The sequence below is a fragment of the Myotis lucifugus genome, unplaced genomic scaffold (assembly GCF_000147115.1).
Source record: "Myotis lucifugus unplaced genomic scaffold, Myoluc2.0 scaffold_45, whole genome shotgun sequence".
NCBI lineage: Eukaryota > Metazoa > Chordata > Mammalia > Chiroptera > Vespertilionidae > Myotis > Myotis lucifugus.
In genome coordinates, this window is record NW_005871093.1 from 6,594,955 (window position 1) to 6,609,660 (window position 14,706).

The window sequence follows — 14,706 nt, forward strand, 5'->3', positions numbered from 1 at the left end:
ATCCTCATCAGACTCCCCCCACCAGTACATGCCTCATCTGACCCTCACCAATTTCTTCATATCTTTTGTTCTGAAGTCTTCTAAGGGGGTTAGCCCACCCTATTGTGAGCACAACTCGAAAACACAGCTGTGGGTAACAAGTATGGAGGCCCCTTCCTTCCTCAGTGAGGCCCCACTCGTAGGGTACGGTCTCTCAGCTAGTTGTCCCGTCGGGGCCTCAGGCCACAGCTGGCTCCCTCCCTCTGGGCCTGGAAGGCAGGAAACCCAGAGAGGGGGCTTCCACGGGGGTAGGCCACAAGGTGAGCTTGGAGCCTGAGCTCTGAGTTCCTACCTGCTTCTCTCTGTTGACTGTATCTGCCCCCCACCCCCATGTTGATCAGCTCAGAGAAAGTTGTCAGGGTAATCTCTTCCCTCCGTTTATTTATTTTCCCACAAGTAAACTAGAATATTAAACACACACACACATACACACACACACACCCCAATGGGGTATTTCAGCAACTTAAACTTATGGCTCAATTACTTTATTTTATTTCTTTCTTTTCTTTTTGTGTGTGTGTGTGGTTCAATTACTTTAGAGGCATGCATTTACAAGCGAGTACATACTTCTACCCCTAGGAATTAAGTGCCATTAATTTTTGTATTTCTCCTCCCCTCCAGAAGGCCTAGCAGAGTAGGCCATTGTAAATGCTGACCCTGTCCATCCTGCTCTACCCTCTCCCACCAGGACTGGCGCAGGAGCCTCTGACCCTTGCCTCCAGTCAACGGCTTCCAGGCAGAGCTAGCAGATTACGCACCTGATTCAGCCCCTCTGCGGTGCTTCTCTACTGCAGAGTAAAATCCAACCTCTCAGCCAGCACCTTCATGGTCCTCCCCAGCCCTCTAAACTGCCACTCTTGCTCCTCTGCACGCCTCCCCGCCCCCCCCAATCTGAAGCTCCAGCAACTCTGAGCTGAAATTGCCCCTCCCCAGCCCATACAGTGTCCTTTCTACACCTCTACTCACACAGCTGCCTCTGCCTCAACTGACCTCCCCTCCTACCTTCCATAATGTTGGGCAGCAGGTCAAAATTTGCCAGCTCCTAATGATGCCTCTTCCCGCTCTGACTTGGAATAAGCTACCTGCCTTCTCCAATAAAATTCCACCCACCCTTCAATCAAGACCTTTCTCTTGGCCTCCCCCATCGACCTGGGACAGCTCTTAGCTCCCTCAGTGGGCTATGAGGAGAGGTCAGCACGTGGGGTGGGAGTAGAAAGGGAGGAGAAATTATGCTTGGCCAGGCTGCCAGCCCACACTTCTCAAACTTTAACATGAATACAAATCAACTGGGGAGGGAGTGTGAAGCCAGATTCTGACCCTGTAGTTTGGGGCGGGGCTGAGAGCCCGCATTGCTGACAAGCTCCAGGTGATGCCCATGCTGCTGCACCGGGTGCCAATTTGAGCACAAGGGCCTGGCCGACTGGATTGGCTGAGGAAGGGGGGCAGGTGGGAGCCCAGGTGTGAGTGGCCATCATCCAGGTATAAGAGGGCAGGGGCGGCTGCACAGCAGTTACTAGAGGGAGTGTTTGTAGGTGTCATGGCGCTGAGCTATGGGCTCTTCATCTGCTTTCTGCTCTGGGGCGGCACGGAGCTCTGCTACTCCCAGTCCATATGGCAGAGAGGGACCCCCCGCGTTGTGATGAAGTGTCTGGAGGCCCAGCTCGTGGTCACTGTCAGCAAAGACCTTTTTGGCACTGGAAAGCTCATCAGGCCTGCAGACCTCACCCTGGGCCCCGAGACTGTGAGCCCCTGGTCTCTGTGGACACCGATGATGTGGTCAGGTTTGCGGTTGGGCTACATGAGTGTGGCAACAGCCTGCAGGTGAGGCTTGGGCCTGGCATGGGTGGGAGGACATGGGAGAGGTGGCCCGCAATAGGGAGTGTGGATTCAGGGACAGTGTAGCTGGGATGAGGGCAGCTCCCTTTCACTTGTGGGGTGGGAGGAGGAGGAGCAGCTGGAGGCCTAAAGCTGGGCTGGGGGGGGGAGGGGGGGAGAGAGTCGGTGGCTCCTGCCTTTAGTTGGCCAAATTAGGTAGGTGGGGTGGAGTCCAGAGGGCGGTGCATTTTAGGTCAGACTGGGGAGTGAGGACTTAATGGGGGAGCCATGTTCAGGAGGAGAAATGAGTTGTCCAGGCCAGACCTCTCCGCTAAAGTGGGGGGTTAGTAAGTCCTCAATGTCATGAATACGTTCTGTGCCTTTCAGCAAAATGGTCTATAATGAAACCAAGTTGACCACAGGCTAATTGAACTCAATAGGGCATCTCATCAATGCTATCACGAAACTGCTGTCCTCAGACTAGGAGGGGCCTTCCAGCAGGGCAGGGCTGGCGGGGCACAGATCCCCAGCTGGTCCACAATCCCCGGACCAACTTCATTCTGCTTCATGGAGAACCTGTCCTCCCCTCCACCATGGGGCTCCCACTTCTGCCCACCCAGCTCTGGACTTAAATCTTAGTAGTTGGCTGGGGCGGGACAAGCCCAGCCCCTGGAGGCATCCCCCTGGAGCTCGAGCTTTAGGTGTGGTTCCCAGGGTTTGCCTTGAAGACTGCTGGGCCCTGTATTCCTGGGGGGAGGGCTGGGAAGCCCGAGAGGTGCAGAAGGTATTTAAGGAATTATTCTAGCTTAGTCACTCTCAAATCCTTGCATTAGATTCAGCTGTTAAAACTAAGCTGGGGCTTTTAGAACTCCCGGTTCCCATATCCTGCACTAAACCAGAACAGAAGTGGGAGCCAGACATCAGTATCTTTAAGATCCCAGATGACTCCACTAGCCTGCCAAGTGCAGCGTTTCCCAGGATTGGTTTCCCCATCTTGCCTGATAAGGATCACCTGGGGCAGGGCTGCTTGGGAATGACTCCTGTGCAGTTCCACAGGCCCACACGTGGTTTAATACCCTGCTGTCCCGAAAATCTTAACTTTTGAACATTTTCATTTTGCAGTGGGCCCCACACATTATGCAGCTGGTCTGCCTGGGCACTCTTTAATCAGCTTAACAATAACCCACAGCCGTCGGACCAACTCTGACTGGGCACTCTTTAATGGAAAGCTGGGACTCTCCCCTGAAGATTGAGGGGTTGGGCGGGCCAGGCAACCACTTGGGCCCCAGGTGATCTCCTGAAAAGCTGATTAGAAGCTGCAAATTGCTCCAGTGGCACCTGCCTGTACTCTGCCTGCCTTAGGCAACCAGTGGAACCAATTTGGCTTTCTGTGAAATGGGCGAGAGAATAAGTCAGAAGAGGGAGGGCACCATAAGTGCTGACTGAGCCTCCAAGGGGAACTTAACGAGGAGCAGATGTGGGCCTAGAAATCAAAGTACAGTGGGGCCTTGACTTATGAGTGTCCGACTAACGAGTTTTTTGAGATACCAGCTGTCTCTCGGCGGATTTTTTGCATTGAGTTGATAGAGTAATTTGAGTTAACGAGCTCCTTAACGAGCTCGGTCTGGGAACGAATTAAACTCATAAGTCAAGGCCCCACTGTAACTTGGAACTTTCTGGCTTCATCCTGGTGGCTTTCTTGGCTGCAGGCCTCCCCTGAAAGAGGAAACTGGGTGTGTATTGGGGTGGGGGTGGCAGCCTGAGCAGAGGAACATGCCCAACACCTCTAGCTCTGGGAGTTGAACCAGACCCCTGCAGAGCCCTCAACATTTCAAGAACAAAAAAACTGAGGTGTGAGGGTAGCACCTGTCCAGGCTCTCCCATGGGTCGCAGCAGAGCAGGCTTTGGGTCCGGGCCTGTGTTCTCTCGGCCTCCTTTGGGCTCCCCTCCCTGCTCCCTTGCAGAGGCTGGGCCCACCTCTCACAGGTGAAGCCGGTGGGGCTGACCCTCCCCTTTCCTTCAGGTGACGGAGGATGCCTTGGTGTATAGCACCTTCCTGCTCCACAACCCCCGCCCCGTTGGAAACCTGTCCATCGTGAGGACGAACCGCGTGGAGGTGCCCATAGAATGCCGCTTCCCCAGGTCAGTGTGGGAGGAGCTGTCGCTGCCCTGGTGCCAAGGCCCCTTGGCAATCCTGTCAGCCTCCCAGCAGCATCGGGCAGCATGGCTGCGAGAAGGTGGCAGTGCTTGGGCTGTGGTCACTGCCCTCAGCCCTGGGTGGAGTCAGGGGCCTCCTGAGCCTCTGAAATGCTCTGGGCCACAGCTGCCTCTTGGTGAAAGCTGTCCAGGCCCCCCTTGGAGTTCAGAACACTTTTTCAATAGCGTAGGGCAGTGGTTCTCAACCTTGGCTGCACATTAGAATCACCTGGGAATCTTTTTAAAATCCTGATTTCTGGGCCTCATCCTCCGGAAATTCTGTTTCTTTGTTACTAATGTTGTGGCCCCACCCCCTAACAAAGAAACAGAATTTCCAGAGGATGAGGCCCAGAAATCAGGATTTTAAGAAGATTCCCAGGTGATTCTAATGTGCAGCCAAGGTTGAGAACCACTGGTGTAGGGAGAGGTTCCAAGCTCTGACCCACATCTGCTGTTTCCCTGTGGTTTAACCCAGTACACGTGTGTGGGTGGGGGAAGCCCCTCAAGCCCTGAGCAGTAAGCAGTGCCCGTGAACTCTGCACTGAGGTGTGAGGAGAGGGTGGCTGTGGCTTATAACACACCACAGGGTCCTGGGCTGGGCTGAGTGCAGAGTGTGTAGGCCTTAATTCCGGTCCTCCCCGCTGGGGAAGGTAGGGGAGGATGGTGCTGATACCATGAGGGTACAGGGATGAGCATGCGCTGGGAGAGGGGTCAAGGCAGGAGTTCCAAGAACAAGATCCTGGATGGGGCCTTGGGAGAGGTGAGGCTGAGACAGTCTAGGCAAAGGCCCCCTGCCCCCCCCACCAGGGGAGAGCAGTGAGTCACTAGTAGGGGCTACAGCCCGGGGGCCTGGTGCCTATGGCTTAATAAATGGAGGGGGACAGATGGGTTCTAAAGGCCGAGAGATGCAGTGAAGGTGTCCAGGCTCAGTTAGCAGGTGCCCCTCCCCAAGCACCAAGCAGAATGAGTGCGAACTGATTCTTCCACCTGGAGGGTCCTCAGGTAGCTGGTGGGAGAGACATGCGGGAGCTGGTGGGAGAGACATGCGGGAGCTGGTGGGACCAGCTGGAGACTGGGAGGAGGTAAGCCCTGACCTGTGGCAGCTGACTTGAGGGAGGTAAGGAGAGCTGGAGGAGCTGGGTGCCTGATGATGGGTGGGGGAGATGGAATTGCCAAGGGCAGGGCTCTGTGCCTGCCCTCCTATTGGCCAGAGAGACTTGAAGCCTTCCTGGGATCATGGCCATCCCTCACCTCAAAAGAGCTCTGCTTGGGACTGAACTGAGCATGTTGGCTCACCTGGCCTGATGTCTGCAGGCCGCGGGGAGGCTTGTCTCAGGCTGAGATACCTCCTCCCAGCTCCAGTTAGCGGAGGGCTGGTTCTCGAAGTAGGCTTTTCCATGAGAGCCCCCTGGGTCAGCAGGGCAGATGTCTTGAGACACCTGACTGCTTCCAGGGACTTCCTGTCTCAGTTCAGACTCGGAGTATCTCACTGGCTTCTCAAGAGCCAGAGGCCTAACTGCATTTCTCACTGGCTTCTCAAGAGCCAGAGGCCTAACTGCATTTGTCTCTGAAGGACTTCTTCTCTAGGCCTGGCCTCAAGAATCCTGTGTGGTACAGAGCGGGGCTCTGGCCTCAGACCCCACACCTGAGCCTCCCAGGTGAACCTTAACAAGGAGCAGATGTGGGTCTAGAAACCAAAGGAACTTGAGATATCTGTCTTCATGCTGCAGCTCGGATGTCCTCGTGGCTGGGAGGAACCACTCACACGTGTTGAGTACAGGAGGTTAAGGGACAGGCTCAGACTTCATGTTCAGCGGCCTGGACTAGCTGTCTGGCTGGGCCACTGCTGAAGACTTTGCAATGGGGTAGCAGTGAGACCCCCTCTAATGTGGAGCCATAGGGGTAAGCCCCACGACAGGTAGCTCCTGTTCTCTCCCCAGGCAGGGCAATGTGAGCAGCCATGCCATCCTGCCCACCTGGGTGCCCTTCAGGACCACAGTGTTTTCGGAGGAGAAGCTGGTTTTCTCCCTGTACCTGATGGAGGGTAAGCAAGGAGGGCTGGCAGGGGGAGCTGGCAGGGGGAGCTCTGCCAGGGAGAGGCTCTCACTCCTGACTGTGTCCCTCAGAGAACTGGAGCTCGAAGAAGAGGTCCCCCACCTTCCAGCTGGGAGATACAGCCCACCTCCAGGCCGAAGTTCACACGGGCAGCCATGTGCCCCTGCGACTGTTCGTGGACCACTGTGTGGCTACACCGACGCCAAACCGGAATGCCTCCCCTTATCACACCATTGTGGACTTCCATGGGTGAGGGCTGGGCTGCCTTTCTGGGGAAACCTCATAGCATGGCCTATGCCACCTTCCCCGGCCTTTAACCTCATTCTTCACTCATTCTCTTCACAGTTGTCTCGTGGATGGCCTCTCCGATGCTTCATCCGCTTTCAGAGCACCCAGACCGGGGCCAGAGACTCTCCAGTTCACCGTGGATGTGTTCCACTTTGCCAATGACTCCAGAAACATGGTAATACCTCTTTTTAACACCCAGAACTTTAGGGGTCAGGCCGATCAGGCCTACTCTGCTGCTTTAGCTCACTTGTTGTCTTAGCTCTGCCCCCAGCCTAGTAACTCCACAACTTGCCAAGTAGATAAAGCCATGGGCTCTAGAGAGATCTTCAAGGAGAAGGCATGGGTGACGCAGTCCCCTGGATAGGTAGAAACCCCATGAAGGATAGAGACAGAATTGGGGGTCCTAGAAATAGAACAAAGTAGAAGAGGAACCCAGGAGACTTAGGGGACGGTTCAAATAAGATGAGCACCAACAACCATGGTATTTGGTGACCAGGTCACTGATCTTGTCCTTGCCAAGGTCAGCAGGGCCAGAACCCAGATGAGGAGGGGTTGAGTAAAGGAGTTGACAAAAGCAGGTGTCAGCTTCCTGGAGGCTTTCTAGAAGGGCAAGGAAAGCAGGTGAGAACTTTTCATACAGCGAAGCATCTTAAACTTGATCATAGGCTAGACCCGTGGTCGGCAAACTGTGGCTTGCGAGCCACATGCGGCTCTTTGGCCCCTTGAGTGTGGCTCTTCCTAAGCCTTAGGAGTACCCTAATTAAGTTAATAACAATGTACCTACCTATATAGTTTAAGTTTAAAAAATTTGGCTCTCAAAAGAAATTTCAATCGTTGAACTGTTGATATTTGGCTCTGCTAACTAATGAGCAGTCGGGTGTCTCACTTGCCGACCACTGGGCTAGACCAGTGACTTTGTGAAACCCAAATGCATCAGCATCGCCTGGAGGGCCTGTTGAACTAGATTGCTGGGCCCTGCCTCCAGGGTCTGGCTCAGTAGGTCTGGATTGGAGCCTAGAATCTGCATTGCTGACAAGTCCCCAGTGGCTGTTGCTGTGGCTCTGGGGGCCACCTCTTCAGAACCACTGAGTGAGAAAGCCCACTTGAAACTAAGGGGATGGAGGGAGTGGGAGCGAAAGTGTAGACTGCTCCTGATGACTGAGGTATGGACAGATGGGGCCGGAAGCACAGGTAGAAGGACTGCCCTCTAGTCGGACAGTGCTGGTAGAATTTTACAAATAAAAATCAAGTAGCTTTTATTTTAAAAAAAATATTTTGATTTTCGAGAAGAAGGGAGAGGGAGAGAGAAACATTAATGATGAGAGAGAATCATTGATCGGCTTCCTCCTGCATGCTCCCTACTGGGGATTGAGCCCGCAACCCGGGCATGTGTCCTGACCAGGAATCCAACCATGACCCTCTGGCTCATAGGTTGATGCTCAACTACTGAGCCATGCCAGCCGGGCTCAAGTAGCTTTTAAGCAAGTTAGAAATAGGGGTTGTAAAGTTTGGAATACTGGTCAGGAGGGAGAAGTGATTAAAACAGGGGTTCTCACCTCCAGCTCTATACTAATCCCCTGGAAAGTGATTATGATACTTGCATATATTCCCATGTAGTTTCACTTAATTGGGGTGGGGCCTGCCATCGCCTTTTCCAACATCTTATAAAAATCTTCAAACATTAAGCTGAAAGAATTTTATAGCAAACACCTATGTATCTACCATCTAGGTTCTACCATTAATGTTTTACTATAGCATCATCCATCCACTAGTCTATCTTGTTTTACTTAAATGCATCAGAAGCCACTTAAGCTCCCCGTGACTCTAACAAGCAGCCAGGTTTGCAAACCACTGAACCAGAGGCTCAAAGGCTGGGAGGCATTAGGGGCAAGCAGTGTGAATTTGTAGAAGAGATGCTGCTGCTCCCTCACCTCGCCCGCAGTTCTGTTCTGAGAACAAATAGTTTGATACAGACTGGTAGATGGCAGGAGGGGCAGGAATTAAAGCTGTTAGTGCGATGTCCCGAAGCTTCTGATGACAGGTCCTGGGTTGAACGGAACTGGGGATAAAGGAGAACAGACTTTGAGACAGGGTCCTGGTCCCCCCTTGTGGGTCATAGAGGATCCTTTGGGGATAGGGAGTTGAGGTTGACTTCAGGGGTGGTCCAGGGGGGAGGACGGGCCTAAGGTTTTATACAGGTGGTCGCCTGCGCTGGTATCTGCATCCCAGGGAGAGGGAGGTAACTGAGACCAGAGGACAATCTGCTCAGTGGAAGGTAGCCCGAGCTCTGGGAGGGTTCTCCCTAAAGGTGGGCTGTGTGGCCTGGCTGACTGTGGCCATGGCACAGGGAGAAGGAACAGCTTATTCAAGAGCTAATGGGGAACCACCCTAGGACCTTAGGCCCCAGTTAGCATCAGAAAAACGTACTGAGAAGAAGCTGAGGATAAGAACAGTTCCCTCCTGGAATAGGGACTCTCAAGGCCCCAGAACCCTTCTGTGGTGGGGCAGATAGAAGTGCCCCCTGCCTTGTTTGTTTCCGAAATGGTTTCCCTGCCTGTATACTTGGCCACTAGGTGGTGGCCAAGGTTTGTGACTCTGAAGAAGGCTTCAGAGAGAAGGTGATAGAATTTCCATGCCCTTGCAGGGTTGGCAGGGGGCTGTTGATGTATCTCGTAGAGTATAAAATAGGACCTCTGGCTGAGGTGTCCCTATCAAGAGGACCAGAGCTGACCTGAGCCCTGGCTTTGTCAAAATTTTACCTACTCCAGGTGGTCGAGGGATAATGGCCCCTTTGGGCTTGATTCCTGGCCCTGGCCCCAAGATTCTGACTTAATGGGCCTCGGTTGGGCATGCTTGGTGATTAGACAAGTTTGGGAGAGGCTGGGAAAGTAAAGATGATGGGTTCCAGTTTAGAGTCCAATTTGCTACTTGCTCTGAAGTTTTAGACAAGTTCATCTCTGACCTTCTGTTGCCCCATCTCTAAAATAAAGCTCTTCGACCCTCCCCCCAAGGGTTAAGGGTTATATAAGAAACGACTTATTAAAGTCACTGATACAGCTTAGAGCTCCCCTAGTAATAACTGCTTTTACTTCCAGATATATATCACCTGCCACCTGAAGGTCACTTCAGCTGACCAAGTCCCAGACCAACTAAACAAAGCCTGTTCCTTCAGCAAGTCCTCCAACAGGTGAAGAGATGAGATTGGGCATGGCTGGGGTAGAAAACCTGGTTGACCACCCTTGTGTCTGTTCCCCAACATGAATATTATCAGCAAACTGCTTCTTGCAGGCAACCCAGTCATCTAATCCTCTCGTCTTTCCCTCTCAGCTGGTCCCCAGTAGAAGGCACTGCTGATATCTGTCACTGCTGTAACAAGGGCAGCTGTGGCATTCCAAGTCGTTCCAGGAGACTGGTGGGACAGGGGCAAGAGTCTGCTTCCCGCAGGCGCAGGCACGGTAGGTCTTAAGGTGGCCATAGGGCTATTGCTCTCCCCTTGGTCTAGGGTACCTGCTGTCACTTTAGGGTGACGTTCTTCTCCTTCATCCCCCATTTAAAGATGTTTACTCCTAGGGGTGCAATTTTGAGCTTTCTTTTTTTAACAAAATATATTTTTATTAGAGCGGAAGGGAGAGGGAGAGAGAGAGACATCAATGATGAGAATCATTGATCAGCTGCCTTCTGCATGCCCCCTACTGGGGATCAAGTCTGCAACCCGGGCATGTGCCCTCGACCGGAATCAAACCTGGAACTCTTTAGTCCACAGGCCAATGCTCTATCCATTGAGCCAACCGGCTAGGGCTTGAGCTTTCTTGATTAAAACAAAACCTAGTTCAGCCCACTGAGGCAGAGCAAAACCCCTAACCCGATTCCTGGTGAGGGACAAGGGTGACCCTTCGATGTCTTGTCTTTCAGTGACAGAAGAGGCAGATGTCACAGTGGGGCCACTGATCTTCTTGGGAAAGACTGGTAACCCTGACCCTGACGTGGAGGAGTCGACCTCTTCTCTCACCTCTTTGATGCTGGGGTTAGTCCTAGCAGTGGTGGCATCCCTGACTCTGGCCAACATTGTTCTGGGTCTTGCCAAGTGGCGTCAGGCTGCTGTCCACTCTGGGAAGTGACCTGTGTATGCTCCCCAATAAAAGAAGTGTTAACAAAACATTCAAACCTGTAAAGAACTTTGTGAGTTTATTTGAGCCAAACTCGACAATTGCCAGGAAGCAATATCTCAACAGATTGGGATAATGCTCCAGAGAATGGTGGTTTCTCATCTATTTTTATACACTGCAATCAAAGGAAGGGATGTAGGTGGGTTACATGAAATTCACTGGTGATAGATTAGAGAGGCGGGAGAAAGCAAAGTGGGGGAGGGCGGGGAGGTACCCCTGGGATTGGATAAAAAGTAAAATGATAGACACATACTTAGGTGGGTGCAGGAACAATTACACAAATTCCTTCATTTTTGTGTTATCTGTCCTGGTGCCCAGGCACATTAGGTTGAGCCCCAAGGGGTTTGGAAAAAGGGAAGTTACAAGTTACCCAGACATTTCAAGGATATATTACTATTAGATGCAAAAAGGCAAGCTCAGTTAAGGTAAAGGTTGACCTTGTCAGGGAAGATACCGGCCTAGGATGTAACTACCCACCATAACTGCTTTTAGTTAAAGTTTAAGTTCAGACCATCCTTTGTGGTTACTTTAGGTCTCTGAGTTTGCAAGACCGCCATGCAGGCCTTCCCTGAGCTGGTCAGGTTAGCATGTGGCCCCTTTCGTCCACAGAAGCAAGTAACCTTTGGGGTGTAGAGCAGTGACTACAGATGGGGGTGAATTGGAGTGGTTGTGGGGGGGAGGGACAGACTGTAAAACAGCACCATGGGTTCAAATAGCACAATCTTAAGTACTATAGCGCCTCTAGTGTGAGTCTGCCTGTCCATATAGTGGAGAGGCCAGGCTGGTTTGTGAAGGCAAGTCTATTTCCCTGGCTTTCAGCCCCATGTCCTTCCTGGGGGGAAGGTTCATCTTCCCAGGGACAACTATAATGTCCTGTCTCCAATGAGGCCAAGACAAAAGCTGGGGGCGAAAGCTGTGAAGCCTCTCAGAGTGGGCTGGCCCTTAGCTGGCTCCAACATCATCTGAGACGGAACTCCTTCTCTCTGGGTGAAGGTTGCCTTCACTGCAGAATCCCAGCTTTTCTAGTTACTGGTTATGAGTCCTGAGGTCCTCAGAGGCAAAATAGGCTGGTACCTGCTGGCCAGGTGGTTAAGCATAAACTGGTTGGAGCCAATAAATGTCATGTCTTATGGCTCTGTTTCCGTGGCCTTGGGTCTGGCTGAGGCAAGAGGCTCAGATGTGTTGACATGGGCATAGAAGCCGATGTCTAAAGTACATTCAGATGCCTCCTGCACATCTCCCACTGGAGATGTGCCCGCAGCCCAGATACATGCCCTTGACAGGAATCGAACCCGGGACCTTTCAGTCCGCAGGCTGACGCTCTATCCACTGAGCCAAACCGGTTTCGGCTAAATGTCATGTCTTATGGCTCTGTTTCCGTGGCCTTGGGTCTGGCCAAGGCAAGAGGCTCAGATGTGTTGACATGGGCATAGAAGCCGATGTCTAAAGTACATTCTGAGCAGGGTCTTGTGATTCTGGGTCTGAGAAGTACAGAATGGACCACGACCTAGGTCCTTGCCCCTCCTAGCCTGATCTGCAAACACCATTGGCATCACCTGGGGATTTGTGGGAAGGGTAATGTTTTAGGCCCCATCCCAGAATCTGCATCTTTACAAATTCCCCTAGTGATTCAGGTGTGTTGAAGCGCACTGGGTCAGGGGATTTGTATCAAGAAGGAATCATGCCCCCCAAGTAGGTCATGGTGTGCTGTGTGAGGGAGTAAAGGACTAGGTGTAGGAGGGGTGGGCTTCCTGGTGTTAGTGATCCTGTAGCAAACGCTCAAAGAACTATCAGGTGCTAGATAAGCAAAGTGGGAGGAGCGGGTGTGGAGGGAGGAGAGAACAGGGAGAAGCTGTGCCCTGGAGGAGGATGGAGTAGAGGGAGTAGGGCTGGTGAAAAGGAGCCATTAAGGGGTCTGAGTGCCACGGATGGACCATGCCTGTTAGGAAAGTCAACTGAAGCAGCAGAGAGCATGGCCTGGAGGCTGAGAGAAAGCCTGTCTCCTTGCCACTGCGGGCTTGGCAGGTCCCTTCAGTTGTCGGATGGGAATGTCTGGAGGCTGGGTGAGTAGAGCACATGTGGGATCCTGGTTCAGGCAGCAGGACGCTCAGGGCCAGATGGCTTGTCTCTCAAGCACCCAGCTCTACCCCTGACTGCGCCTGTTGACCGCTGCCTAGCAACATCCTGTTTCAGATGAGGAAGTTCTCCACTTCAGGGTTGTTGTGAGGATGAACATGAAACGCGGTGTCCAGCATGTGTTCAACCCAAGCTGTTTTATAAGCAAAGGCTACTCCCAGGACACCCTAGGGACTGTCCCTGCCTTAACACCCATCACTTGCCCTCATGTTCCTGGATGTTGCGACACTGTGGGAAATCATCTCTCATTCAACTTCTGTTGTCTTCGGCAGAAAGAGGAAGCAGATGTGCCTGGTGTGCAGAGGAAGTGTGACTAGGGATTGACCTGAAAGTAACCCCCAGATGGCCTCAACTCGGCACGAAGCGGGCCCTGGGCAGGCCCCAGAGGCAGCCTCCAGCAGTAATGTCAGAGGGTCCTGCCTTCCTCCTCAAGATGGCACCTGAGTGGGAAAGGGAGGGAGCTGGCAGAGGATTGACAGTTGTCTTAATTTCATGGCTTACAGCTCCCCTTTCCCTGGTGTGTGGGGTAGCTTCATGTTCTATCCTGTGACATTCTTGTGAACTAACACTTTTTGTGCAGGTTTAAAACTTTGCCTTTGCAGTCAGGGACAAAAAGGGATGAGGTATGTTAAAGGACAAGAGAGGAAAAAATTAAGTCATGATCATGCAAATACAAAATGAAAATGAGTCAAAGATTTTGTTTTAACTCATTCACTGAGGAAACTAAGATGTAAAAAACTGCTTCAAAGGAAATTGCAAATAACAGATTTATATAAAAGGCAAGCAGGAATGCAGGAATGAATTTGCTGATAGATGCACAAATGGCTTCTCCCATGGGCAGAGTGGAAGATTTCATGGGAAGGTTGGATACCACCAGGAAGATAAAACTGTCTCCCAAGGGGCCTCTCGCCCTCAGGCTTTAGGATAAAAAGTCTGGTTTGTCCACACACTATAATCGATCCCTTCTCTTGAGCAACTCTAGATCCCAAACCAGGGCGCCAAAGTACTTATAACTAGAACACTATCTGGGGATGGGGGGCGGAGGGGAAATACAGGTCCAGTGTGAGACTATTTAGTGTAAAAGCAGACTCCTTAGATGAATTCACTGAGCGCAGTGCATTTGGGATTTGCCGCAAGGGAACTAGCAAGGATGAGCCAGTTCAAAATGTGTTCCACGGGGCAGGACTTACATAAGACGATTCCTTTAGGGGAGGGGGCTGCAAAGCCATTGTACTTTTATTGGCTGTGTAGGTCACACCTGGGTCCTGAGCGGGCACCATCACCCAGTGATGCCAGATGTTATTAAATAGAAATAATGAGCAAAGCAGCTGTGGCTTCTAATCAGACACTCCCTCCAGTTGATGGAGGCCAATTAGCTGAGGCACTGACTGAGCAACAGAATTCTGCCTTCACAAGCAAAGCATCAGAAAGTGCTCAAGCCCATTAACAGCGGCCTGGGTTTACTTTGATCTGTTCTTGCTCCAGGGAGAGCTGGGGGCTGGTTCCAGGATTGCAGCCTTTGAAAGCAGTAAACCCTGACACCTGGCGTAACGTTTAAGAACTTTTAAAAAAATTTGAAGTTTCTCTTAGTTTCTCGAAGCCACCACTCCCCATTCCATGGCTAATAGCCACATTCCATCTTGGGCCATGTCATTCATTCTCAGTTGCTTGGGAAGACCTGAGAGCTACACAAACTCCAGCCTTTGAGATATTAAAAAATAAAAAAGCTGCCTCTCTGGGCAGATGATTTAGGACAAAGAGCCCCAGCCAGGAAGGTTTCAGCTCCCACTTACCCCTAGGCTTCATGCCTATGTGCAAGGCAAACCTAATCCACTGTGTGTGTGTGTGTGTGTGTGTGTGTGTGTGTGTGCATTGTCACATTTTTCTAATAGAAAACAAATAGCATAAGTACATAGTAAATAAAAATCTTAGCTCACCCCCTACTGTGTTGGAGCATCTTAGGTTTCCTCCCAGAAATTTTCTATGCCTACAAGCCTGTTTGTGCATTAAA

The 14,706-nt window shown here is 51.8% G+C and overlaps 1 protein-coding gene across 1 annotated transcript; it reads left to right on the forward strand.

Moving 5' to 3' along the window:
* Window positions 1–1,576: 1,576 nt before the first annotated feature.
* ZP3 (zona pellucida glycoprotein 3) lies at window positions 1,577–10,511 on the forward strand. Its single transcript, XM_006088294.3, is given in 9 exon segments — window positions 1,577–1,775; window positions 1,778–1,860; window positions 3,878–3,996; window positions 5,991–6,094; window positions 6,177–6,354; window positions 6,451–6,568; window positions 9,489–9,580; window positions 9,721–9,848; window positions 10,306–10,511. Coding segments are annotated over 9 exon segments (1,227 nt in total).
* Window positions 10,512–14,706: the final 4,195 nt, after the last annotated feature.